This window comes from Arachis stenosperma, chromosome 10, assembly GCF_014773155.1.
Source record: "Arachis stenosperma cultivar V10309 chromosome 10, arast.V10309.gnm1.PFL2, whole genome shotgun sequence".
Taxonomy (NCBI): Eukaryota; Viridiplantae; Streptophyta; class Magnoliopsida; order Fabales; family Fabaceae; genus Arachis; species Arachis stenosperma.
The window spans coordinates 98,744,317-98,770,917 of record NC_080386.1 but is presented as its reverse complement, the minus strand read 5'-3'; the positions used below and the strand labels follow the sequence as shown (position 1 = coordinate 98,770,917).

General features: G+C 38.1%; 2 protein-coding genes across 2 annotated transcripts; one reads left to right on the top strand and one right to left on the bottom strand.

Moving 5' to 3' along the window:
- Positions 1-12,700: 12,700 nt before the first annotated feature.
- LOC130957386 (uncharacterized) lies at positions 12,701-13,876 on the bottom strand. Its single transcript, XM_057884247.1, has 2 exons — positions 13,602-13,876; positions 12,701-12,980 (listed from the first exon to the last, which is right to left on the bottom strand). The coding sequence occupies exons 1-2, from the start codon at positions 13,874-13,876 to the stop codon at positions 12,701-12,703; spliced, it is 555 nt and encodes a 184-aa protein (XP_057740230.1).
- An 8,501-nt stretch (positions 13,877-22,377) lies between these two features.
- On the top strand, positions 22,378-25,768 carry LOC130956442 (probable WRKY transcription factor 50). The gene is made up of 3 exons (XM_057883486.1): positions 22,378-22,707; positions 22,945-23,097; positions 25,045-25,768. The coding sequence occupies exons 1-3, from the start codon at positions 22,445-22,447 to the stop codon at positions 25,268-25,270; spliced, it is 642 nt and encodes a 213-aa protein (XP_057739469.1). The 5' UTR covers positions 22,378-22,444; the 3' UTR covers positions 25,271-25,768.
- The last annotated feature ends 833 nt before the right edge of the window (positions 25,769-26,601 follow it).

Sequence of the window (26,601 nt, the reverse complement as noted above, 5' to 3'; positions counted from 1 at the left end):
GAAGTGAGAGAAGAGTAAGAAGAATGGAAGAAGAAGAAGTTAAGAAAGAGAGAAGAAGATGAATGAAGAAGAAAGGAAGAAGGGGAAGAAGAAAGAATTAGAATTTGAAAAGAAAAGAAAAGAAAAAGAGGTTTGAAAAACGCTGAACAGGGCAGCGCGTTGAGTAAGTAACGCGGCGCATACGACGCGCACGCATTGCCCACGCGTACGCGTGGGTGAGCTTGATTGTGAGGGACGCGTAAGCGTCAATGATGCGTACGCGTGACCACTACCGTGTAAAATGCGCGGTTCCAGCACTACTCTCGCACAACTCTTTGTAATTTTTTAGCATTTTGTTAAGTTTCACGCCCATGCGTACGCGTCACGTACGCGCACGTGTGGGTTGACAAGGGTGGAGGCGACGCGTAAGAGCCAATCACGCGTACTTATGATCACTGAACGTGCCAGACTCACGATTCCAGCGCCGTGGCCTCACAACTCTCTGCCAAAAACCTTCTTTTATGCCGATTTAATTCCACGCGTACGCATACTGGATGCTTACGCATGGATTGGTGAATTCACAGGGGACGCATACGCGTCAGTCACGCGTACGCGTGGGTAGCTTGTGTGCCAAGCACCTCTCCTGCATGCCTCCAGCCTAACTCTCTGTAACTTTTGTATAAAATTCGATCCTCCCAGGGATGCGTGCGCGTCATAGACGCGTATGCATCAAAGGCTCTCTCTCTTTATTTTATTGTTTTTTTATATATATAAAAGTAGAAGTAGATATGCATAACTGAAAGTAACACTAGTATGAATGAATTGGAACTAAGAAAAAAAAGGAAAGATCATACCATGGTGGGTTGCGTCCCACCTAGCACTTTTCTTTAACGTCCTTAAGTTGGACGGTGGTGCACGAAATTGCAATAACACTTTTGCAATCCCGCACAACTAACCAGCAAGTGCACTGGGTCGTCCAAGTAATACCTTGCGTGAGCAAGGGTCGATCCCACGGAGATTGTCGGCTTGAAGCAAGCTATGGTTATCTTGTAAATCTTAGTCAGGATATCAGAAATTATCAGGATTGATTGTGAAAAGCAAAAGAACATGAAATAGGTACTTGTTCAGCAGTAATGGAGAATAGGTTGAGGCTTTGGAGATGCTCCATCTTCTGAATCTCTGCTTTCCTACTGTCTTCTTCATCAAACACGCAAGGCTCCTTCCATGGCAAGCTGTATGTAGGGTTTCACCGTTGTCAGTGGCTACCTCCCATCCTCTCAGTGAAAATGTTCCTATGCTCTGTCACAGCATGGCTAATCAGCTGTCGGTTCTCGGTCAGGCCGGAATATAATCCATCGATCCTTTTGCGTCTGTCACTAACGCCCCGCCTGCTAGGAGTTTGAAGCACGTCACAGTCATTCAGTCATTGAATCCTACTCAGAATACCACAGACAAGGTTTAGACCTTCCGGATTCTCTTGAATGCCGCCATCAGTTCTAGCTTATACCACGAAGATTCTTGTTTAAGGAATCCAAGAGATATCTACTTAATCTAAAGTAGAACGGAGGTGGTTGTCAGGCACGTTCATAGTTGAGAATATGATGAGTGTCACGGATCATCACATTCATCCAAGTTAAGAACAAGTGATATCTTAGAATGGAAGCAAGCATGATTGAATAAGAAACAGTAGTAATTGCATTAATCCATCAAGACATAGCAGAGCTCCTCACCCCCAACCATGGGGTTTAGAGACTCATGCCGTGGAATGTACACAAAGAAACGTGTAAAAATGTCATGAGGTACAGTTACAATGTCAAAAGATCCTATTAATAGTGAACTAGTAACCTAAGGTTTACAGAAATGAGTAAATGACAGAAAAATCCACTTCCGGGCCCACTTGGTGTGTGCTTGGGCTGAGCAATGAAGCATTTTCGTGTAGAGACCTTTTCTGGAGTTAAACGCCAGCTTTTATGCCAGTTTGGGCGTTTAACTCCAAGTTTTATGCCAGTTCCGGCGTTTAACGCTGGAATTCCTGAGGGTGACTTTGAACGCCGGTTTGGGCCATCAAATCTTGGGCAAAGTATGGACTATTATATATTGCTGGAAAGCCCAGGATGTCTACTTTCCAATGCCGTTAAGAGCGCGCCAATTGGGCTCCTGTAGCTCCAGAAAATCCACTTCGAGTGCAGGGAAGTCAGAATCCAACAGCATCTGCAGTCCTTTTCAGTCTCTGGATCAGATTTTTGCTCAGGTCCCTCAATTTCAGCCAGAAAATACCTGAAATCACAGAAAAACACACAAACTCATAGTAAAGTCCAGAAAAGTGAAATTTAACTAAAAACTAATAAAAATATACTAAAAACTAACTAAAAGATACTAAAAACATACTAAAAACAATGCCAAAAAGCGTATAAATTATCCGCTCATCACAACACCAAACTTAAATTGTTGCTTGTCCCCAAGCAACTGAAAATCAAAATAGGATAAAAAGAAGAGAATATACTATAGACTCCAAAATATCAAAGAAACATAGTTCCAATTAGATGAGCGGGACTAGTAGCTTTTTGCCTCCGAACAGTTTTGGCATCTCACTCTATCCTTTGAAGTTCAGAATGATTGGCATCTATGAGAACTCAGAACTCAGATAGTGTTATTGATTCTCCTAGTTAAGTATGATGATTCTTGAACATAGCTAGTGTATGAGTCTTGGCTGTGGCCCAAAGCACTCTGTCTTCCAGTATTACCACCGGATACATACATGCCACAGACACATAATTGGGTGAACCTTTTTAGATTGTGACTCAGCTTTGCTAGAGTCCCCAATTAGAGGTGTCCAAGGTTCTTAAGCACACTCTTTTTGCCTTGGTTCACAACTTTATTTCTTTCTTTTTCTTTTCTTCTTTTCTTTTCTTCTCTTTTCTTTTCGAAATTTTTTTTTTCACTGCTTTTTCTTGCTTCAAGAATCAATTTGATGATTTTTCAGATCCTCAATAACAGTTCTCTTTCTCCTCATTCTTTCAAGAGCCAACAATTTTAACATTCTCAAAACAACAAATTCAAAAGACATATGCACTATTCAAGCATTCATTCAGAAAACAAAAAGTATTGTCACCACATCAAACTAATTCAACTAGTTTCAGAGATAAATTTCGAAATCCTGTACTTCTTGTTCTTTTGTGATTAAAGCATTTTTTATTTAAGAGAGGTGATGGATTCATAGGACATTCATAGCTTTAAGGCATAAACTTTAAATTTTATTAATTATGAATTAAGACAAAGACTCAGAAAATAAATATAAAATGAAACTAAAAATAGAAAAACAAAACAAAAACGAAAAAAAAAATAGGCTCCTAATGATAGAGGTTTTCACAGAGTTAGGACTCAACAACCTTGATTTTGAGAAGTGGATGCTCCTTCAGCTTGAGAGGAGAGCTTTTGGCGTTTCATCTCTTGGAGTTCACGCCCCTGCTCCTCTTGCTCCTTCCATTGACTTCTTGGTGATTGGATGTTCAATGGGTATGAATTCATCTGTTCCCATCTTCACCCCAGCCTCTTTACAGAGCAAGGAGATCAAGCTTGGGTAGACCAGTTTGGTTACAGTGGAATTTTTATTTGCAATTGTGTAGATCTCACAGGCAATCACATGATGAACCTCCACTTCTTTTCCAAGCATAATGCAATGAATCATCACTGCTCTCTTGATGGTGACCTCAGAACGGTTGCTAGTGGACAATATGGAACGCCCAATAAAGTCTAGCCAACCTCTTGCAATTGGTTTGAGGTCTCCCCTCTTGAGTTGGTTAGGGACACCCTTAGAATTGGTTATCCACTTAGTTCCAGGGAGGCATATGTCCTCTAGAACTTGATCCAACCCTTTATCTACTCTCACCATCCTCCTATTAAAGGAGTCAGGATCATCTTGCAGTTGAGGCAATTTGAAGATTTCTCTTATTTTGTCCAGATGAAAGTACATAACTTTCCCTCTGACCATAGTTCTGTAGGTATGGTAAGCAGTTCCAGTCATTCTCTGCTTATCTGTTAACCACAGATTTGAGTAGAATTTCTGAACCATGTTCCTTCCAACCTTTATCTCAGGATTGGTTAGAACTTCCCATCCTCTGTTTCGAATTTGCTCTTGGATCCCCGGATATTCATCTTCTTTCAGATCAAATTTAACTTCCGGGATCACTGACCTTAGACCCATTATTTTGTGATAATGGTCTTCATGTTCTTTAGTTAAGAACTTCTCTTGATTCCAAAGATTCTTTGGATTAGTCTCTTTCTTTCCTCTTAAATTGGTTTGTTTTCCCTTAGGAGCCATGATCTTGATGAATCTTGGCTTAGTGATCACGGAAAAGCACACCAAACTTAGAGGTTTGCTTGTCCTCAAGCAAAAGAAAAGAGAGAAGAGAGGGGGAGGAAGAGGAAATTTGAATGGTGTGGTGGAATGAGGGAGCCAAACGTGTATTTATAAGGTGGGGAGGGGAGTTTTCGAAAAAAAAGAGAAATTTGAAAGGAGATTTGATAAGATATGGAAAGAATTTGAGAAAAGGGTGAAATTTTTGAACAATGTTTGTAATTGATTTGAAATAAATTTGAAGAATGGTTTTGATTTTTGAAGATTTGAAAGTGAATGATGAATGATTGAAGTGTGATTTTGTAGAAAAGTATGGGTGAGAAAAGGAAAGTTTGAAAAAATTTGATTTGAAAACAAAAGTGTGGTCCCCCCCACCTTGCTGGCGTTAAACGCCCAGAATGGCACCCATTCTGGCGTTTAACGCCCATTTGTTGCCCCTTTTGGGCGTTTAACGCCCAGCCAGGTGCCCTGGCTGGCGTTAAACGCCAGAAATCCTTTATCACTGGGCGTTTTTCCAAAACGCCCAGGATGCTACACACCTGGCGTTAAACGCCCAGAATGGTGCCCATTCTGGCGTTTAACGCCCAAAATGGCACCATTCCTGGCGTTAAACGCCCAGAATGGTACCCATTCTGGCGTTTAACGCCCAAAATGCCCCTTACTGGCATTTTTTCGCCAGTAAGCTCATTTTCTCTGCTTTTTGAGCTGAATCCTTCTGTAACTCTATGAATTCCTTCATTTTTGATACTTGCCTCTGTAAGAACTAATCATAAAACCTCCTAATGACTGGGTTGCCTCCCAGCAAGCGCTTCTTTACTGTCTTTAGCTGGACCTTCACTGAGAATCACTCAAGTCTCAGTTTTGAGCATTCCTGCTTAAAATTGCTCTCAAGATAATGCTTGATTCTCTGTCCATTAACAATGAACTTTTTGTCAGAATCAATATCTTGAAGCTCAACATATCCATATGGTGACACTCCTGTGATCACATACGGACCCCTCCATCGGGATTTGAGTTTTCCTGGGAACAATTTGAGCCTGGAGTTGAAGAGCAGAACTTTTTGTCCTGGCTCAAAGACTCTGGTTGACAATTTCTTGTCATGCCACTTCTTTGCCTTTTCCTTATAAATTTTTGCATTTTCAAAGGCATTAAGTCTGAACTCCTCTAGCTCATTTAACTGGAGCAATCTTTTTTCACCAGCTAACTGAGCATCCATGTTTAGGAATCTGGTTGCCCAATAGGCTTTATGTTCCAGTTCCACAGGCAAATGACAGGCCTTCCCATACACCAGTTGGTATGGAGAGGTTCCTATAGGAGTCTTGAATGCTGTTCTGTATGCCCACAGAGCATCATCCAAGCTCTTTGCCCAATCCTTTCTTCGGGCTATCACAGTCCGTTCTAGGATTCTTTTTAGCTCTCTGTTAGAGACTTCAGCTTGCCCATTTGTCTGTGGATGATACGAAGTCGCCACTTTATGGCTAATTCCCTATCTAACCATAGCAGAGTATAGCTGTTTATTGCAGAAATGAGTACCCCCATCACTGATTAGTACTCTGGGAATACCAAATCTGCTGAAGATGTGTTTCTGGAGGAACTTTAGCACGGTCTTAGTATCATTAGTGGGTGTAGCAATTGCTTCTACCCACTTAGATACATAGTCCACTGCCACCAGAATGTAAGTGTTTGAGTATGATGGTGGGAATGGCCCCATGAAGTCAATTCCCCATACATCAAACAATTCTATCTCTAATATCCCTTGTTGAGGCATGGCATATCCGTGAGGCAGGTTACCAGCTCTTTGGCAACTGTCACAGTTACGCACAAACTCTCAGGAATCTTTATAGAGAGTAGGCCAGTAGAAGCCACACTGGAGGACTTTAGTGGCTGTTCGCTCACTTCCAAAATGTCCTCCATACTGTGATCCATGGCAATGCCATAAGATCCTTTGTGCTTCTTCTCTGGGTACACATCTGCGGATCACTCCGTCAGCACATCTCTTAAAGAGATATGGTTCATCCCAGAGGTAGTACTTGGCATCTGAAATTAATTTCTTTCTTTGCACATTGCTGTACTCCTTGGGTATGAACCTCACAGCTTTATAGTTTGCCATATCTGCAAACCATGGAGCTTCCTGAATGGCAAAGAGTTGCTCATCTGGGAAAGTCTCAGAGATCTCAGTAGAAGGGAGGGACGCCCCATCTACTGGTTCTATTCGGGACAGATGATCAGCTACTTGGTTCTCTGTCCCTTTTCTGTCTCTTATTTCTATATCAAACTCTTGCAGAAGCAACACCCATCTGATAAGCCTGGGTTTTGAATCCTGCTTTGTGAGTAAGTATTTAAGAGCAGCATGGTCAGTGTACACAACCACCTTGGATCCTACTAGATAAGATCTAAACTTGTCAATGGCATAAACCACTGCAAGTAATTCTTTTTCTGTGGTTGTGTAATTCTTCTGTGCATCATTTAGAACACGGCTAGCATAGTAAATGACATGCAGAAGTTTGTTATGCCTCTGTCCCAACACTGCACCAATGGCATGATCACTGGCATCACACATCAATTCAAATGGTAATGTCCAATCTGGTGCAGAGATGACTGGTGCTGTGACCAGTTTAGCCTTCAGGGTCTCAAATGCCTGCAGACACTGTGTGTCAAACACAAATGGTGTGTCAGCAGCTAGCAAGTTACTTAAAGGTTTTGCAATTTTCGAAAAATCTTTGATAAACCTCCTATAGAATCCTGCATGCCCCAGAAAGCTTCTGATTGCCTTAACATTGGCAGGTGGTGGTAATTTCTCAATTACCTCTACCTTTGCCTTATCCACCTCTATTCCCTTGCTTGAAATTTTATGCCCAAGGACAATTCCCTCAGTCACCATAAAGTGACATTTCTCCCAGTTTAAAACCAGGTTAGTCTCTTGGCATCTTTTCAGGACAAGTGCTAGGTGATTAAGACAGGAGCTGAATGAGTCTCTATATACTGAGAAGTCATCCATGAAGACTTCCAGAAATTTTTCTACCATATCTGAGAAGATAGAGAGCATGCACCTCTGAAAGGTTGCAGGTGCATTGCACAGACCAAAAGGCATCCTTCTGTAAGCAAACACGCCAGAAGAGCATGTAAATGCTGTTTTCTCTTGGTCCTGAGGATCTACTGCAATTTGGTTGTAGCCTGAATAGCCATCCAAAAAGCAGTAGTAATCATGACCTGCTAGTCTTTCTAGCATTTGGTCTATGAATGGTAAAGGAAAATGATCCTTTCTGGTGGCTGTATTGAGCCTTCTGTAGTCAATACACATGCGCCACCCTGTGACTGTTCTTGTAGGAACCAGTTCATTTTTTTCATTATGAACCACTGTCATGCCTCCCTTTTTGGGGACAACTTGGACAGGGCTCACCCAGGGGCTATCAGAAATAGGATAAATAATCCCAGCCTCTAGTAACTTAGTGACCTCTTTCTGCACCACCTCCTTCATGGCTGGATTTAGCCTCCTCTGTGGTTGAACCACTGGTTTGGCATTATCCTCCAACAGGATCTTGTGCATGCATCTAGCTGGGCTAATGCCCTTAAGATCACTTATGGACCACCCAAGAGCTGTCTTGTGTGTCCTTAGCACTTGAATCAGTGCTTCCTCTTCCTGTGGATTCAAAGCAGAGCTTATAATCACTGGAAAAGTGTCACCCTCTCCCAGAAATGCGTACTTCAGGGATGGTGGTAGAGGTTTGAGTTCAGGTTTGGGAGGTTTATCCTCCTCCTGAGGAATTTTCGAAAATTCCCTTGCTTCCTCTAGTTCTTCTTGATCAAGCTGAGCATCCTTGAAGATGTCTTCAAGCTCTGATTCTAGGCTTTCAGTCATGTTGATCTCTTCTACCAGAGAGTCAATAATGTCAGTGCCCATGCAGTCATTTGGTGTGTCTGGATACTGCATAGCTTTTACAGCATTCAACTTGAACTCATCCTCATTGACTCTAAGGGTTACTTCCCCTCTTTGTACATCAATGAGAGTTCGTCCAGTTGCTAGGAAAGGTCTTCCTAGAATGAGAGTTGCACTCTTGTGCTCCTCCATTTCCAGCACCACAAAGTCAGTTGGAAAAGCAAAGGGTCCAACCTTGACAATCATGTCCTCTATTATGCCTGATGGGTGTTTAATGGAGCCATCAGCAAGTTGGAGGCATATCCTGGTTGGTTTGACTTCTCCAGCCAACCCAAGCTTTCTGATAGTGGATGCAGGTATTAGATTGATGCTTGCTCCAAGATCACATAAAGCTGTCTTGGTGCAAGCACCTTCTAATGTGCATGGTATCATAAAGCTTCCAGGATCTTGAAGCTTTTCTGGTAAGCTTTTCAGAATGACTGCACTGCATTCTTCAGTGAGAAACACTTTTTCAGTTTCTCTCCAATCCTTCTTATGACTTAAGATCTCTTTCATGAACTTAGCATAAGAAGGTATTTGCTCAAGTGCCTCTGCAAACGGAATCTTTATTTCAAGAGTCCTTAGATAGTCTGCAAAGCGGGCAAATTGCTTATCCTGTTCCGCTTTGCGGAGTTTCTGAGGATAAGGCATCTTGGCTTGATATTCTTCAACCTTAGATGCTGCAGGTTTATTCCTTACAGAAGTGGTTGAAGAAGCCTTTTTAGAGGGATTACTGTCAGCACTCTCAGGTGTCTGATCCTCCCTTGGCGTCTGAACGCCAGGATTGGGTGGAAAATAGGCGTTAAACGCCAACTTTTCCCCCTTTTCTGGCGTTTGAACGCCAGAACTGGGCAAGGAATGGGCGTTTAACGCCAGCTTTCCTTCCCTTTCTGGCGTTTGAACGCCAATAACATTCCTCTCTGGGCTCTTACTGTCCTCAGAGGGATTTTGAACAGTGGTTTGGTTATCCTCTGTCAATCGTTCCTTGTTTGGCTTTTTGCTCTTTTGAGCAGTGGTATTCAGTGTTTTCCCACTCCTCAGTTGAACTGCTTGACATTCTTCTGTTATCTGTTTAGATATTTGCTGTTTTGCTTGATTCAACTGCAGTTCTATTCTCTTGTTAGCAACCTTAGTATCATGGAGCATTTCTTTAAATTCTGCTAGCTGTTCAGTCATCAGGAGCAATTGTTGATTAAGCTCATTCATCTGTTCTTGAGGATTAGGGTCAGTGACTAATGCCATGACTTCCTCCTTTGGAACGAACTCATTGCTAGAATATAAGTACTGGTTTCTAGCAACAGTGTCTATAAGCTCTTGAGCTTCTTCAATTGTCTTCCTCATGTGTATAGATCTACCAGCTGAGTGGTCTAAAGACATCTGAGCTTGTTCTGTGAGCCCATAGTAGAAGATGTCTAACTGTACCCACTCTGAAAACATTTCAGAGGGGCATTTTCTAAGCATACCTCTATACCTCTCCCAGGCATTATAAAGGGATTCATTATCCTTTTGTTTAAAGCCTTGGATGTCCAGCCTTAGCTGTGTCATCCTCTTTGGAGGGTAAAAATGATTCAGGAATTTGTCTGACAACTGTTTCCATGTCTTTATGCTTGCTGTAGGTTGGTTATTCAACCACCTTTTAGCTTGATCTTTTACAGCAAATGGAAACAGTAATAGTCTATAGACATCCTGATCTACCTCTTTATCATGTACTGTGTCAGCAATTTGTAAGAACTGTGCCAGAAACTCAGTAGGTTCTTCCTGTGGAAGACCGGAATACTGGCAATTTTGCTGCACTATGATAATGAGTTGAGGATTTAGCTCAAAGCTGCTTGCTTTGATGGGAGGTGTGCAGATGCTACTCCCGTATGCAGCTGTCATGGGGTTAGCATATGACCCCAGAGTCCTTTTGGACTGATTAATCCCACTTAAGTCCATAATGGACAAAAGGGAAATGATAATGATTGCAAAGAGAGAAATTTTGTTGTTTTTTTTTTTTTTTGAATTAAACGAAAAAAAATTAAAATAAAATAAAAGGAAATTAAGATAAAAATTCGAAAATCAAAAAGAAAATAAAATCAAAACAAATTGAGAACTGAATCAATTAGTTATTTAAAAAGATTTTGAAAATAGCAATTAAAAAGATATGATTGAAAAATTTTTATGAAAAAGATTTGATTTTTGAAAAGAGGAAAGAGAAAAACACCAAAAGACACCAAACTTAAAATTTTTTTGAAAATCAAACACCAATTTTCGAAAATTTTAAAGGAAAACACAAAGAGGACACCAAACTTAGAATTTTTATGAATCAAAAAGGGACTAAGAACATGCAAAAACGAAAATTTTAAAAGAAAAACAAAAGCATGCAATTGACACCAAACTTAGAATATGAAACTAGACTCAACTAAAAGACTCTAAACTAATAAAAATAAAACAGTCCTAATCTAAGCAACAAGATAAACCGTCAGTTGTCCAAACTCGAACAATCCCCGGCAACGGCGCCAAAAACTTGGTGCATGAAATTGCAATAACACTTTTGCAATCCCGCACAACTAACCAGCAAGTGCACTAGGTCGTCCAAGTAATACCTTGCGTGAGCAAGGGTCGATCCCACGGAGATTGTCGGCTTGAAGCAAGCTATGGTTATCTTGTAAATCTTAGTCAGGATATCAGAAATTATCAGGATTGATTGTGAAAAGCAAAAGAACATGAAATAGGTACTTGTTCAGCAGTAATGGAGAATAGGTTGAGGCTTTGGAGATGCTCCATCTTCTGAATCTCTGCTTTCCTACTGTCTTCTTCATCAAACACGCAAGGCTCCTTCCATGGCAAGCTGTATGTAGGGTTTCACCGTTGTCAGTGGCTACCTCCCATCCTCTCAGTGAAAATGTTCCTATGCTCTGTCACAGCATGGCTAATCAGCTGTCGGTTCTCGGTCAGGCCGGAATAGAATCCATCGATCCTTTTGCGTCTGTCACTAACGCCCCGTCTGCTAGGAGTTTGAAGCACGTCACAGTCATTCAGTCATTGAATCCTACTCAGAATACCACAGACAAGGTTTAGACCTTCCGGATTCTCTTGAATGCCGCCATCAGTTCTAGCTTATACCACGAAGATTCTTGTTTAAGGAATCCAAGAGATATCTACTTAATCTAAAGTAGAACGGAGGTGGTTGTCAGGCACACATTCATAGTTGAGAATATGATGAGTGTCACGGATCATCACATTCATCCAAGTTAAGAACAAGTGATATCTTAGAATGGAAGCAAGCATGATTGAATAAGAAACGGTAGTAATTGCATTAATCCATCAAGACACAGCAGAGCTCCTCACCCCCAACCATGGGGTTTAGAGACTCATGCCGTGGAATGTACACAAAGAAACGTGTAAAAATGTCATGAGGTACAGTTACAATGTCAAAAGATCCTATTAATAGTGAACTAGTAACCTAAGGTTTACAGAAATGAGTAAATGACAGAAAAATCCACTTCCGGGCCCACTTGGTGTGTGCTTGGGCTGAGCAATGAAGCATTTTCGTGTAGAGACCTTTTCTGGAGTTAAACGCCAGCTTTTATGCCAGTTTGGGCGTTTAACTCCAAGTTTTATGCCAGTTCCGGCGTTTAACGCTGGAATTCCTGAGGGTGACTTTGAACGCCGGTTTGGGCCATCAAATCTTGGGCAAAGTATGGACTATTATATATTGCTGGAAAGCCCAGGATGTCTACTTTCCAATGCCGTTGAGAGCGCGCCAATTGGGCTCCTGTAGCTCCAGAAAATCTACTTCGAGTGCAGGGAGGTCAGAATCCAACAGCATCTGCAGTCCTTTTCAGTCTCTGGATCAGATTTTTGCTCAGGTCCCTCAATTTCAGCCAGAAAATACCTGAAATCACAGAAAAACACACAAACTCATAGTAAAGTCCAGAAAAGTGAATTTTAACTAAAAACTAATAAAAATATACTAAAAACTAACTAAAAGATACTAAAAACAATGCCAAAAAGCGTATAAATTATCCGCTCATCAGACGGTCTATGAGCTTAGTCCTTTTCTTGTGCTGGATCCTTCAAGAGAAAGATCTCCAGCTCCTTGTTCTGTTCCAATTTCTCACCATGATATAGCTTCAAGCGGTGGCCATTCACCTTGAAGAAGTTGGGGCTTGACGGATGACTCAGATGGAAGACGCCATAAGGCTCAACCTTCTCCACCCTGTAGGGTCCTTCCCACTTTGATCTCAACTTTTCTGGCATGAGTCTCAGCCTTGAGTTATAGAGAAGGACCATATCCCAACTCTAAACTCTCTTCTCTTGATATTATTGTCATGCACCGCCTTCACCTTTTCCTTGTAGAGCTGTGAGTTCTCATACGCTTCTAGTCGAAGGCACTCTAATTCCTGTAGTTGTAGCTTCCTTTCAATGCTGGCTCTCCCCAATCCAAAGTTTCATTCCTTCAACACCTAGTATGCCTTGTGTTCTACCTCCACTGGAAGATGACAAGCCTTCCCGTAGACGAGGCAGAATGGACTCATTCCAATGGGTGTCTTGTATGCAGTCCTATAAGCCCAAAGCGCATCTACTAGTCGAGCACTCCAGTCTTTCCTGTGAGGCTTCACAATGTTTTCTAATATGCGCTTGATCTCCCTGTTTGACACCTCGGCTTGTCCATTGGTCTGGAGATGGTAGGCTGTCGCTACCTTGTGAATGATGCCTTGCTTCTTCAACAGTCCTGTCATTCTCCTGTTACAAAAGTGAGTGCCTTAATCACTCACGATTGCTCACGGTGATCCAAAGTGACAGATAATATTATCTCGAACAAAGGAGACAACAGTGTTAGCATCATCAGTACGGGTAAGAATTGCTTCCACCCATTTAGAAACATAATCGACAGCTAACAGAATGTATAAGAAACCATTAGAATTTGGAAATGGACCCATAAAGTCAATACTCCACACATAAAAAATTTCACAGAACAACATATGTTGTTGGGGTATATGTTTTTGGGACATTTCATCCCTCTTGGATATATTCCCAAACCTTTGGCATTGGAAGTAAGAGTCACAATATATGCTAGCATCATTAAAAAGTGTGGGCCACCAGAATCCACAGTCTAAAATTTTTCTAGCAGTTATCTGAGGACCAAAGTGTCCACCACTCTCAGAAGAGTGACAGGCCTTTAAAAATGACTAGAATTCTGATTGTGGCACACACCTTCTAATTATCTGATCAGCACCACATCTCCATAAATATGGGTCATCCCATATATAATATTTGGACTCGCTTTTCAGCTTGTCCTTTTGATGCTTAGTAAAATTAGGAAGAAAGGTACGACTAACCAAATAATTAGCTACAGGTGCATACCAAGGAACCACTTCAGATATTGCTTGCAAGCTATCAAGTGAAACTAACAAATATTTTAAGGCTGCATGGTCCGAATATACTACCACCTTTGTTCCTAGTAAATAAGCTCTGAATTTGTCTAGAGCAAAAACATTAGCTAATAGCTCTTTTTCGGTGGTAGTATAATTAGACTGAGCATCGTCTAAAGTCTTAGAGGCATATGCAATAATATAAGGGTCCTTACCTTCGCGCTGAGCCAGCGCCGCTCCCACCGCATAATTTGATGCGTCGCACATGATCTCGAACAGCCTACTCTAGTCAGGCCCTCTCACAATAAGAGCTTGGGTCAAGGTAACCTTCAGCTTATCAAATGTCTCCATGTAATCACCACTAATCTCGAACTCTACATCCTTCTGTAGCAAACGGGATAAAGGCAATGCTACCTTACTGAAGTCCTTGATAAATCGCTGGTAGAAACCTACATGACCAAGGAACGAACAAACTTCCCTCACAGAAGAGGGGTAAGATAAACTAAAAATAATATCTACTTTTGCTAGGTGAACAGATATGCCAGTATTAGACACAACATGTCTTAGAACAATACCTTGTTTTACCATAAAATGACACTTTTCAAAATTGAGTACAAGGTTTGAACTAGTACACCGTTCTAATACTCTAGCTAAACTATCCAAGAAAAGGTCAAATGAATCACCATAGACACTAAAGTCATCCATAAAAACTTTCATACAATTCTCGAGAAAGTCTGAGAAAATACTCATCATGCATCTTTGAAACGTAGCCGGTGCATTACATAAGCTAAAAGGCATCCTCTTATATGCATACGTTCCAAAGGGGCATGTAAAAGTAGTTTTCTCCTGATCGTCAGGAGCTATATGGATTTGAAAATATCCTGTATAACTATCTAGAAAATAGTAGTACGATTTACCTGACAGGCGATCAAGCATTTGATCGATGAAAGGCAGTGGGTAGTGATCCTTACGAGTGGCCTGGTTGAGACGGCTATAGTCAATGCACACCCTCCAGGAATTCTGCACTCTGGTAGCTATGAGTTTCCCATGATCATTCTTCACTGTTGTGATGCTAGACTTCTTTGGTACCACCTATACTGGGCTGACCCATTCACTATCCGAGATTGGATAGATGATGTCAGCTTCTAGCAGTCTGGTTACTTCTTTCTTCACAACTTCCAAGATGGTGGGATTCAACCGCCTTTGAGGTTGACGGATAGCCCTTGCTCCCTCCTCTAGAAATATTCGGTGCTCGCAAACCTAAGAGCTAATACCTACTATATCCGCCAAGCTCCACCCAATTGCTTTCTTGTGTCTTCTCAGCACACTAAGCAGTTGCTCCTCTTGTTGAGAAGTGAGTTCCTTTGCAATAATAACTGGGAGCTTCTGATTGTCCTCAAGATAGGCATACTTGAGGTGGGGTGGAAGGGGCTTCAATTCCATTTTCAGCTCATGGCTTGGTGCTTGATCATTTGTGACTGCTTTAGGTGGTAAGGTGTCTTCAGTGTATTCAGAAGGCTTTCCCACACTTGCAACTCGCTCCATGGTCATCTCGTCTACTGTCCCTTGGTAAACTTCAGCTATAATCTCATCAATAATGTCGCACTGGAAGATGGAGTGATCTTCCGGTGGGTGCTTCATGGCTTCATCAAGGTTGAAGCTCGCTGCTCTGCCATCTATCTCAAAAGAATAAGTTCCTAAGAAGGCATCCAACTTGAACCTTGAAGTCTTCAGGAATGGCCTTCCAAGCAAGATGGACAAAGGTCTTCCAGAGTCACTAGGGGGCATCTCTAAAATGTAGAAGTCTATAGGAAATGTCAGCCCCTTGATGCTCACAAGACGTCTTCCGCGATGCCAACCACTAAGATTATGCTTTTATCTGCCAAAACAAAATGTGCTGCCGACCTTTTCAAGGGTGGAAGCCTCAAGGCATCATATACAGATAATGGCCTAATACTAACACATGCACCTAAATCACACATTGAGTCAATAAATTCTACACCCCATATAGTGCAAGTAACCATGCATGGACCGGGATTGCTACATTTTTCCGGTATAGCACCCATTAAAATAGAAATAGAGCTACCTAAATGAATAGTTTATGCATGCATAAATCTTTTAGAAACTTAGCATATTTACGTACTTGTTGAATGGCATCAAAAAGGGGAATAGTTACCTCCACCTTTTTGAAAATTTCTACCATTTTGGGGTCTAGCTCTATTTGCTTCTTTGTCCTCCTAGCAAGGTGTAAAAAAGGAATGGGAATGGCTTCTCTCGTAGCATCATCTTCCTTAGGTACTCCATTCCTTGGTTGAGCTACTTCTTCTACAACTGTACCTTGTATTTCTTCCTCTTCCGCTATATCTTCTACCTCAACAATGTCTTCAACTTGAATATCTTCTTTTGAGCTTTGCTCCTCGAGACTCCTCTCTTGCAGTGTTGTGCCAGACCTCAAAGTGATGGCATTGATTCCACCCTTGGAGTTGGGTAAAGGTTGAGAAGGAAGATCATTGGAGCTTGAAGATTAATTGTTAGGGGCAAGCGGTAGTTCCAAGCGGGATATAAGAGCTTCAATTGAGTTTTGAAGGGCTCTTTGTCCTTGAAGATGAGCTCAGAGTGTTTCATCTTGGATGGAAGAGGGGGAGGAGTAGGTGTTTTGAGGGGCTTATAGTTGGTTGGATTGAGATGCTTGGCCTTGTCTTTGGTGAGGTGCTCGGTATGGGGGATTCTGTTGATTCCGGTTTTGTTGATAGTTGTTGTTATTCCACCTTTGATTTCCACCGTTGTCTCTGCCTCCTTGATTGTAGTTATCCCTCTTGGAGTTATCTCTCCAACCTTGATTGTAATGACCACCTTGGTTAAAATTACCGCCTTGTTGATAATACCCTTGATTTGTACGGTCGTAGAAATTATGGGTAGCCGCCAATGTGTTGTCTTCTTATTGGACTTGAGGACATTCATCAGTGTAGTGAGTATAGCAAACTCATATTCCACACACTCTCTGAGGGACTATTTGTTGACACTGCGGCTGTAGAGGAGGTGGAGGTTGTTGTTGATTCAGCTAGAGCTACTTGAGTATGTTGGTCATCTCTCTTAGTGTTTGAGTGAGAGCAACAGTCTCACTATTAAAAGAAACTTCTGCAATAACCTTGGGATGCTTAGTACGTTGGCTTATATTTTGGGTAGACTCAGCTAGATCGGTGATCAGTTGCCATGCTTCAGTCATCGTCTTGTATTTAGTCAGAAAACCATTACTTGCAACATCTAATAGAGTCTTGTCTTGAGGCTTCATGCCTTGACAAAAATAGCTAATCAACACCAACTGGTCAATCTTGTAGTGGAGACATGGTTCTAGGAGATTCCTGAAGCATTCCTAATACTCATAAAGAGTCTCTATTTCTCCTTGAATGATATAGGAAATCTCTTTGCTTAGCCTATCCATGACCTTTGCCAGAAAGTACTTGTCCAGGAATTCCCTTCTGAGCAGATCCCAGTTAGTAACAACAGCTTCAGGCTGAGTGTATAACCACTTCTTTGCCTTTCCCTCAAGAGAGAATGGGAAGGCGTATAGCCAGACGGCACACTCTTCGGCACTATGCCGCCTAACAGTTGAGCAAGCTGTCTGAAAATCCCTAAGGTGCTTGATAGGCTCTTGGGCAGGTAAACCATGAAACCTAGGGAGAAGGTTGATCAGTGCGGTCTTCTGTTCAAAGTCAGCAGTTAAGTTCGGGGGCTGCGTTTGATATGGTTGCAATGTAAAATCTGGAGCTCCCGCTTCCTTCAGCGTGATTCTCCTAGGCTCTGCCATATTACTGGCACTCAAATCAACAGAATCAGTAGAAGAGGAGCTTATTTCTTTCTCAAATGACGCGTCAAATTCATCCTCAGATAAGACTAGTGAATTGCCTTCACCACCCTCGGAGAATAACCGATGCCGAGCTTGCCTAATACGTGAAATAGTTCTTTCAATCTCAGAATCAAATGCGGCTAAGCTCGGATCCGGTAATGATCGTGTCATTCAATGAAAGAAATATACAACTCATGGTAATAAAATATAAAAATAAAAATGCAATTATGTAAAGAAAATACTCTAACTCACAAGTCCTAGCCCCTTCCTAGGGAAGGACTAGAGTTAGTAGAAATAGAGTTAGACAACAATTTCAAAGTTCAAATTAACACTTGAGTTTTTCAACTCAAGGAGTTCCAATAATTAATCAACTCCCAAGCCAAGTTGAGAGTTTTAAGTCATAACATGAATGCCATTTTCATATTACATGGAATAAGAGGAAATGAGAGACATGATAAATAAAATAAATTAACTAAAGAAAATTTTAAAGCTGAAAATTAATCAAATGAATTTGTACAAGAAATGGAATTAAAACTGAAATTGGCTAATTATATTAATAAATATAAAATTAAGAAAATCATAACATGAATCCCAACAATTGAATGGAAAAGCACAAGAGTAAGGTAAGAGAAAAACAAACTATAACGACGAAGACTTCCCCTGAAGATAGTAGCAACTCTCTCCCAATATCCAATCCAAACAAAACTAAGAAAAATTATGATTAAACTGAGAACCCTATGAGAGCAAGTGTTTTTTCTAGAACTCTCTTAAAAAAAAACTAAAAAACTAAAACTAAGTCAGAATGAAAAAGTGTGTCAAGTCTCAGCTACACCCCTGCATCTATTCTGGACTTTCGGGCATGAAACTGGGTCAACCAGGGGCCCAGAAATCGCCCCCGGCAAATTCTGATATGCAGCACGTGATGGCCTTCAACGCGTACGTATCGATGTGCAATCATCTAATCACGCATACGCATGCCATATGCGTGCGCGTCGCTACTGTTTCCTAACCACGCGTACGCGTGCTTCACACGTGCGCGTCGCTGCTCGCCCTTGAAATCTTTAATTCCTTGTGTTCCTTCCCCTTTTGCATGCTTCTTTTCCATCCTTCAAGCCATTCCTGCCCTGTAATCTCTGAAAACACTTAACACACATATCACGGCATCGAATGGAAATAAGAGATGATTAAAAATAACGAATTAAAGGCCAAATAAGCATGTGTTCAATCATAGCACTAATTTTTGAAGGAAAATGTAAAACCATGCATTTCATACGAATAAGTATATAAAAGATTGATAAAATCCACTCTATTTAGCACAAGATAAACCATAAAATAATGGTTTATCAATAAGCTTCCTGAAAAGGAATTTAATTGCAATGCATCATCCTTGATGCATTTAGATCCTCGATCAGGGCAATGTGAACTAGAAGTTCAAAATATTATACATTTGCAAAGAATAGTAAATAAATTGCCTGATGCATTTTCTGATACAAAGAGGATAACCAGATCTTATATACCAGCAGATAATTCCCCAATTCGAATTGATATCCCAGTCGGACAAATAGCCACTGAAACAAATTCACGACAAAAGCGTGGCAGGCCTGTCGGTTCCAAAGACAAAAATTCTCGAAAAAAAGAGGTAAATACTATTATTGTTGAACAAGACATAGTACAAACACCTGTATTTGTCCAAAATTCTGATATAGTTTTAACGCAAGAAGACGTTCAGGTACTTGAAAATTTTGAAAATGACGAGATCTCGATAGTTATGTCTTTACAGAAGAGAAATGGGACCGTAATAAGACAATTGTCAATAAAATATTTGTATATAATGTGGCATTAAATATCATGCATGAAAGTAAGGATATTGAGCCAAGATCAGTCGAATAATGTCGACAAGGGAATGATTGGCCAAAATGCGAAGAAGCCATGAAGGCTGAGCTAGACTCACTTGCAAAATGTGAAGTCTTTGGACCTGTAGTCCGTACACCAGAAGATGTAAAACCAGTTGGATACTGATGGGTATTTGTGAGAAAACGAAATGAGAAAAATGAAGTTGTACGCTACAAAGGTCGACTTGTAGCACAAGGTTTTTTACAAAGGCCCGGTATAGATTATGAAGAAAGGTATTCTCCTGTCGTAGATGTAATAACATTGCGTTATTTGGTCAGTTTATCTGCATGTCATAAACTACATATGCATTTAATGGATGTGGTAACAGCCTACTTATACGGCTCATTAAATCGTGATATCTATATGAAACTCCCTGAAGGACTAAAGAAATCTAAACTATCCAATGAATATTCATAGGGATTATACTCAGTTAAATTGCAAAGATCTTTATATGGTCTGAAACAATCTGGACGAATGTGGTATAATCGTCTTACTGAGTATCTAGCCAAAAACGGATTTAAGAATAATGATATCTACCCATGTGTTTTCATAAAGAAATCTGCATCTGTATTCATTATAATTGCTGTGTACATTAATGATTTAAATATCATTGGAACTCCTGAAGTGATTCCAACAATTATAAAAACTCTAAAAGAAGAGTTTGAGATGAAAGATCTTGGAAAGACTAAATTTTGTCTCAGCCTATAGATCGAGCATAAAAAAATGGGATCTTCATTCATCAAACAACATACACAGAAAAGATCTTGAATAGATTTTATATAGATAAGTCACATCCATTAAGTACCCCAATGATCGTAAGATCTTTGGATGTGAAAAAGGATCAGTTCTGTCCTAAGGAAGAAAATTAAGATATCCTTGGTTTTGAAGTACCATATCTTAGTGCCATTAGAGCGCTAATGTATCTTGCTAATAATACAAGACTCGATATATCATTTGCTGTGAATTTACTAGCAAGATATAGTTCCTCTCCAACCAGAAGACATTGGAATGGAATCAAACAAATCTTTCGATATCTTCATTAAACGGTTGATATGGGATTGTTTTATCCTTATGGATCCAAGTCACAATTAGTTGGCTATGCAGATGCGGGATACTTGTCTGATCCACATAAAGGGAGATCTCAAATAGGATACCTATTCACCTATGGTGGTATAGCTATATCATGGAGGTCCACGAAACAGACGATAGCAGCAACCTCCTCTAATCATGTGGAAATATTAGCGATACATGAAGCTAGTCGCGAGTGCTTTTGGCTTAGGTGTTTGATCCAATATATTCTGTCATCATGTGGACTGATTGATCATAAGATAGCTCTAACTGTCCTGTTTGAAGATAATACAGCATGCATTGCTCAACTTAAAGGTGGATACATTAAAGGTGATAGAACAAAGTATATTTCTCCCAAATTCTTCTTCACTCATGATCTTCAAAATCACGGGACAATTGATATCCAATAGATCCACTCAAGTGATAATCTAGCAGATTTATTTACATAGTCACTCCCAAAATTCTCCCTTGAAAGATTGGTACATCAGATTGGGATGCGCCGATTTTTGAGATATTAAATGATGTCGACAAGAGGGGGAAACTGTACTCCTTTTTCCTTAGTCAGGTTTTTTTCCCATTGGATTTTTCTTGACAAGGTTTTTAACAACGAGGCAGTCCTATCACAAAGGATATTGTACTCTTTTTCCTTCACTAAAGTCTTTTTTCCGTTGGGTTTTTCTTTAGTAAGGTTTTAATGAGGTATAATCCAAATGGTCATCTAAGGAGGAGTATTGTGATAAAGATGTGGATGACTACGTATGACTTGGGTGGACTAACCTTCTCAATACCGAAGGAATCAAGACAAAATCAAATTAATGAAGTTTGAAAATAAAGACTTGTTACATGTATAAATAAAAGAAGCTATAGTTGAAGCAATACACAAGCAATAAAACAATTCTCTCTCTTTTCTTACGTTACAAATATTTTTCTCTCTTTTTTATTTCTGTGTAATTTTAAACTATAATTATTATAATATTAATAAATATATAAATTTCTTATATTATAATAAAATAATAATAAAATAAAAACATATTTATATTTCTCAATTTTATATTTATCATCCTTATTTATTTTACAAAAACCAAGATACCAATTTCATAGATAAGAAAGCGCGACCTACAATTATTGCTATTGATGGATAGCTACTTTACATATATTTGATTCGAGGACAATGAAACTAGCTAGGGATACTAATGGTAATACGATAATAAATTTTTGGAGAGTTTGGACCATTATATATTGACTACGTGAACTAGCTAGTATATATTTTTAGGCCGTATGTTAAAATTCTTAGTAATAAAGATTTTTGAATTTTTATTTTAATAAATATTTAAAAAAATATTAAAACTTGGATATTTTGTATATAAAATAATAAAAGCTTTTAACTAATAATTTTAACATCCGTTCTTCAAGCACATACTATAACTAAATATTATATATATTGACACATATAATTTAATTAAATTCTATTTTTCTTACGGCATCTTTTAATTTAGTAGTTCAAAAACTAGTTTGTAACGAATCTAAATTTTATTTAACTGTTGCATCAGTAAATGATTGTATACATAATATAAAATTTAAATATTTACGCTTATTTAAATGAACAAATGAGTTAATCCCTCAACTTTAACTATTCCATTATTATTTAATATAGCCATAACCTATTCGCTTATAGGAAACGGATAATGTGGGTATTTGTCCACACTTCAAAATCCAAACCAGAGTACGTAGTGCTTCGAAAATCCTACGTCATCACATGACATCAGCTTCACGTTTGATGTTGACACGTGACATACATGGGGAACCTTCAGTGCAACCCTCACGAAGGTGTTTGGAAGGGGTCGTCTCATCCCAATCAAAGCATGATAATGGAATAATTAAAAAACTAAAAAATATAATATTTTATTCAAATAATATATATATATATGTATGGAAGCACGCTTAACCGGCAAAAAGGGGCCAAATATTCTCTTTCAATTTGCAGAATCTTATAACTTGACTTGTCATCATACCTGCGTTTACTTGAAATGGAGGACTACGATTTTGGAAACCCTAATTATTCTAACCCTAATTGCGCTTATTCTTTCGTGAATATGGCTACTCCCACCTCAGATTTCATGTTATCTGATTATCTATTGCTTGATGATGATGTTATTATTGATAATCATCATCAACATCAAGATCAAGACTCTTGGTCGCAGAGTACTGAATCATCTTCGTTGGCAGCAGCATCAAGCAATGTCAATCACGAATTTGGTGGTGCAACAACCTCCAACCACAATAACAACATGCAAGTGATGCTTAAATAATCTTTCTCTACATATACATGGTTCTATTTTTTTGTTCCTTAAACAATAAATTAAAATAGGTATACTGTACCATGCGTATATATTATTAGTTAGTACTACTATATAGATATTATTATATGTTATTTTATGTATATATGTGCTACATGTATAATAATCTTTGATCGGCTATTATTAAATTAAATTATTGATCATGAGTAGCTTTTGGATTTTGTTGACAGAAAATGCAAAACTTATGTGAGTAAGCGAAACAAGCAGGTAGAAGCGAGGCAAAGGGTGGTGTTCAGAACTAGATCGGAGCTAGAGGTCATGGATGATGGATTTAAATGGAGGAAGTATGGAAAGAAGTCAGTAAAGAACAGTCCCAATCCTAGGTAATAACTAATTAAAACTAACAAAAAATTTGGAATAAATATAGTTATTAACTTGAAAAATTACATTTCTGCCTTAGCTTTATCTTAGCTAAGATAAAAAAAAGTTATTGATGCATGACTAATGCGTGCGAGCTTGCTTGCTTGTTGCTGGCTAGCAATTTGCTCATATAGTGGGTCTTAATTATTAAGGTTTGCTGTGGCGGCCATATATATATATATATATATATATATATATATATATATATATAACACCAATAATTAATAACGGAGGGAGATAGGGACTTCAAAAGCTATATATACGTGGTTGTAGTGCTAAGGGACCATGGAGCTTAGATGTATCCATTTTTGGCTGCTTGATTATATATGATTAACTGGCATGGGCTGTATGCGAAGTTCTTGAGAGCAATTCTTTGACTGGTTACTACCGCCGGTAAATCATTAGCGCTTTTAATTTTATCAACTTGGCTTTTTCGTATACCTATAGCTAAGGAAGAAACAAAAATGCTACCTATGCAGCTATGCTGAGTAGTTTATTATACATGTATTTGTGTATAAATATAAGTATTTAGTGATTAATTTTATATATTAAAATTAATTATTATATATATATATATATATTATTTAATTTATTTTTAATATATTTTTTTATGTTTTAACATATATTTTATATTGTCACCAAAAAATATATATTTTATATTAATAATTAATTTGTGTGACTGATTTTAATATATAATTAATATGGTAATTATTATATGTTGTTAAAATTTTTATTCTATTTTTATCCTTTTAAGAGATGTGTACATGTTGAGTTTGAAGTGTATGTTGTGAAAAATATACATCCGAACTCATAGAAGGTGTATGTAAATTTTACTCATTCAAGATTAGGGGTGGAATTAAGCTGGATTATTCATAGGGAGCTCATGCTTGAACTCGATTTAAGTTTAGTTTAATTCGGCTTATTTTGTTAGCAGCAATGCTATGTGATTAATAAATTATTATTTTGGATCTGAATTTAGTTAGTAATAATTTATATCTAAAGTTGTAGGTATTATACACAAAAAATATATAATTTATATTTATATTTATCAAAATTTATATATATACATCAATATAATTTATATTTATATGTTTTAAAATTTATGCATGAATCAATAAAATTTATTTATTGAATGATGGCTAAAATTATTAAAAATTATTGGCCTTTGGAGTTTTTATTTTGTTAAACATGTTAGGCTTAGACATTTTGTAAAGTCTATTAGTTAAAAAAATTAAATCATAAACTTATCAAAATACTATTTTTATATATTAAATTATTCTTAGTTTGGAAATTCAGCTACTCATTTAAAATTAAATTCAAAATAAAGCCAAATTATAATTGCTTATTTACAATAAACCCAAATTAAAAACAAAAAACAAATGAACAGTCAAGACTAAAAAACAAATGTTGTTGAAAAAATTTGTTTATAGACTATAGTTTAATTATAGTTACAGTTATGATATTTTACTAATATAATATAATTGATATATAAATAAATTATTATTTATAAATTATGAATTATAAATTTTAAAATATATATAAAATCAATTAAATTTTTTTAATTATTTTGAGTTATAATCTATAAAACAGGCTTTTAAATAAGCCTGTTGGTTTATTGTCGAACTTTTATATAGATTAAGTTCGAGTTTAAAAATTAGCCTATACAAAATAAAGGCTTAAACTTGAGTCATATATTCAATATAGGAGACAAATTTGTCTAGATCAAAATTCAAGTTGACCCGACTCATTTTCAACCGTTGATTAATTGCTCGTCCAAAGTTACTATCGTTTCCATATTACATACGTATTGTAAAATCGTGTTTGGCTTGTATATATGAACTCCTACTATGGTAAGTACATAGTAGTATCTTAAAGTTTTGTTATGAGTTAACAAAAAAAAATGTTTGCAGGAACTATTACAAGTGCTCGAGTGTAGGATGCGGTGTGAAGAAAAGAGTGGAAAGGGATGCAGAAGACAGGAGCTATGTGTTAACAAGTTATGACGGTGTTCACAATCACCAAATCCCTTCTTCTAACTCCTACTACACTACTTCTCCATTCTCCATCTTCCATTCTAATGATATTAATTGGTCCCTCCATGCTCCTGCTGCAAACTCATCATCCTCTAATTCCTAGACACTACTACTTTCATGTCAATTACCGCTACAAACAAATATGTTTCTATGTATGTAGATTATTTGTTTATCTAGAGAAGGCTGAGAATTGAATTGAAGGTTTTGTAGTAGGCAGTTATTTTTACTTTAATTAATTACCTTCATCCAATTCTGTAATTAATTATAATTATTAACATTATAAGTTATATATAACTCTAGATATAATAAGAAGGTATTGAAGGATAAATACTTCTAAGGAAGTGCGCTAACTCACTGTTGGAGTCAACGCGTGGTTATTTGTCGTCTCTGTTCATTCCAGATAGTGGCACAAAACTATTTAGTGAGACCCACCATCAATTATCCAATTTAAAGCTTAAGCATCTACAGAATGAAATGCTGGAGAACTTTATATTTTTTTTGGATCTCGCTAGGGAGACAATGGACTATTTGTATAATGTGTACATGGGCTATTGAGTTACAAAATGAACATCCCCCATACTATCTAGAATAACCATCCGAGTACCAGGGATAATAAACATCTTTCCGAAAAATTAAACTAATTTTGGGGTTCACCAAAGATCAAACTCTTGACCTTTTGGATCTAGCGCTCTAATACCATATCATGATACCACTCATCCCAAAAGCTTCAGCTGATAGGAAAAAGTAACACTAATGATTATATCTCTAATACTCCATAAACCTCCATTATACACATTGTATAAATATTCCATTAGCTCCTCATACTTTCCCATTTTTTTTTTTATCAAATTTCTTGTTTTCAGGGGACCAGGTTAACTTTTAGAGAAAATGAGAAATAAATTTTAACTTTTATTTTGAAGTTAAATAATTTTTTTATTAAATTTAATTACAAATAAGTATTTAATATTTGTAAACGACGGAAAACACGAGTTTTTTTAATACTTGACTCAAACTATCGCTTATAAAGACCTATATGCAAGGTAGTGAACTCGTAGTTTTACCTCGACTCGTTAAGCTAACTCAAAATCATAATTCGTTAAATCGTAAGACGGAACGTAAATATAACTCGTAAAATATAAAAATTTAGAAAAAATTAATAGCAAAAATTAATAGCAAAAATTAATTTTACAAATAATAAAATAAATCTCAAATAAGCTAAATTACCCATAAAATTATAACTAATATATATACCATAACAAGTCAAAAGTCACAATTCAACACAAATTTATGAATCAAAACGCAAATTCACAACTCATAAGTTCATACACTACAAAGGAAGCGGGAAATTGCAGCGGTTCATATAGGGATTTGCGGCGGTTGCGAAACGAAATTCTAGCGGTTTGTTAAGCGTCGCCTATTAGGGAGTGGTAATAT

Excerpts from the sequence above, each read along its gene's own strand:
- LOC130957386 (XM_057884247.1), bottom strand. The coding sequence starts at position 13,876 with ATGTGCGACGCATCAAATTATGCGGTGGGAGCGGCGCTGGCTCAGCGC. Across the intron at positions 12,981-13,601 it reads ATATCTGAAGTGGTTCCTTG|GAGAATGACAGGACTGTTGA; the intron begins GTATGCACCTGT and ends CTTTTGTAACAG.
- LOC130956442 (XM_057883486.1), top strand. The coding sequence starts at position 22,445 with ATGGAGGACTACGATTTTGGAAACCCTAATTATTCTAACCCTAATTGC. Across the intron at positions 22,708-22,944 it reads TCCAACCACAATAACAACAT|AAAATGCAAAACTTATGTGA; the intron begins GCAAGTGATGCT and ends TTTTGTTGACAG. Across the intron at positions 23,098-25,044 it reads AAGAACAGTCCCAATCCTAG|GAACTATTACAAGTGCTCGA; the intron begins GTAATAACTAAT and ends AAATGTTTGCAG.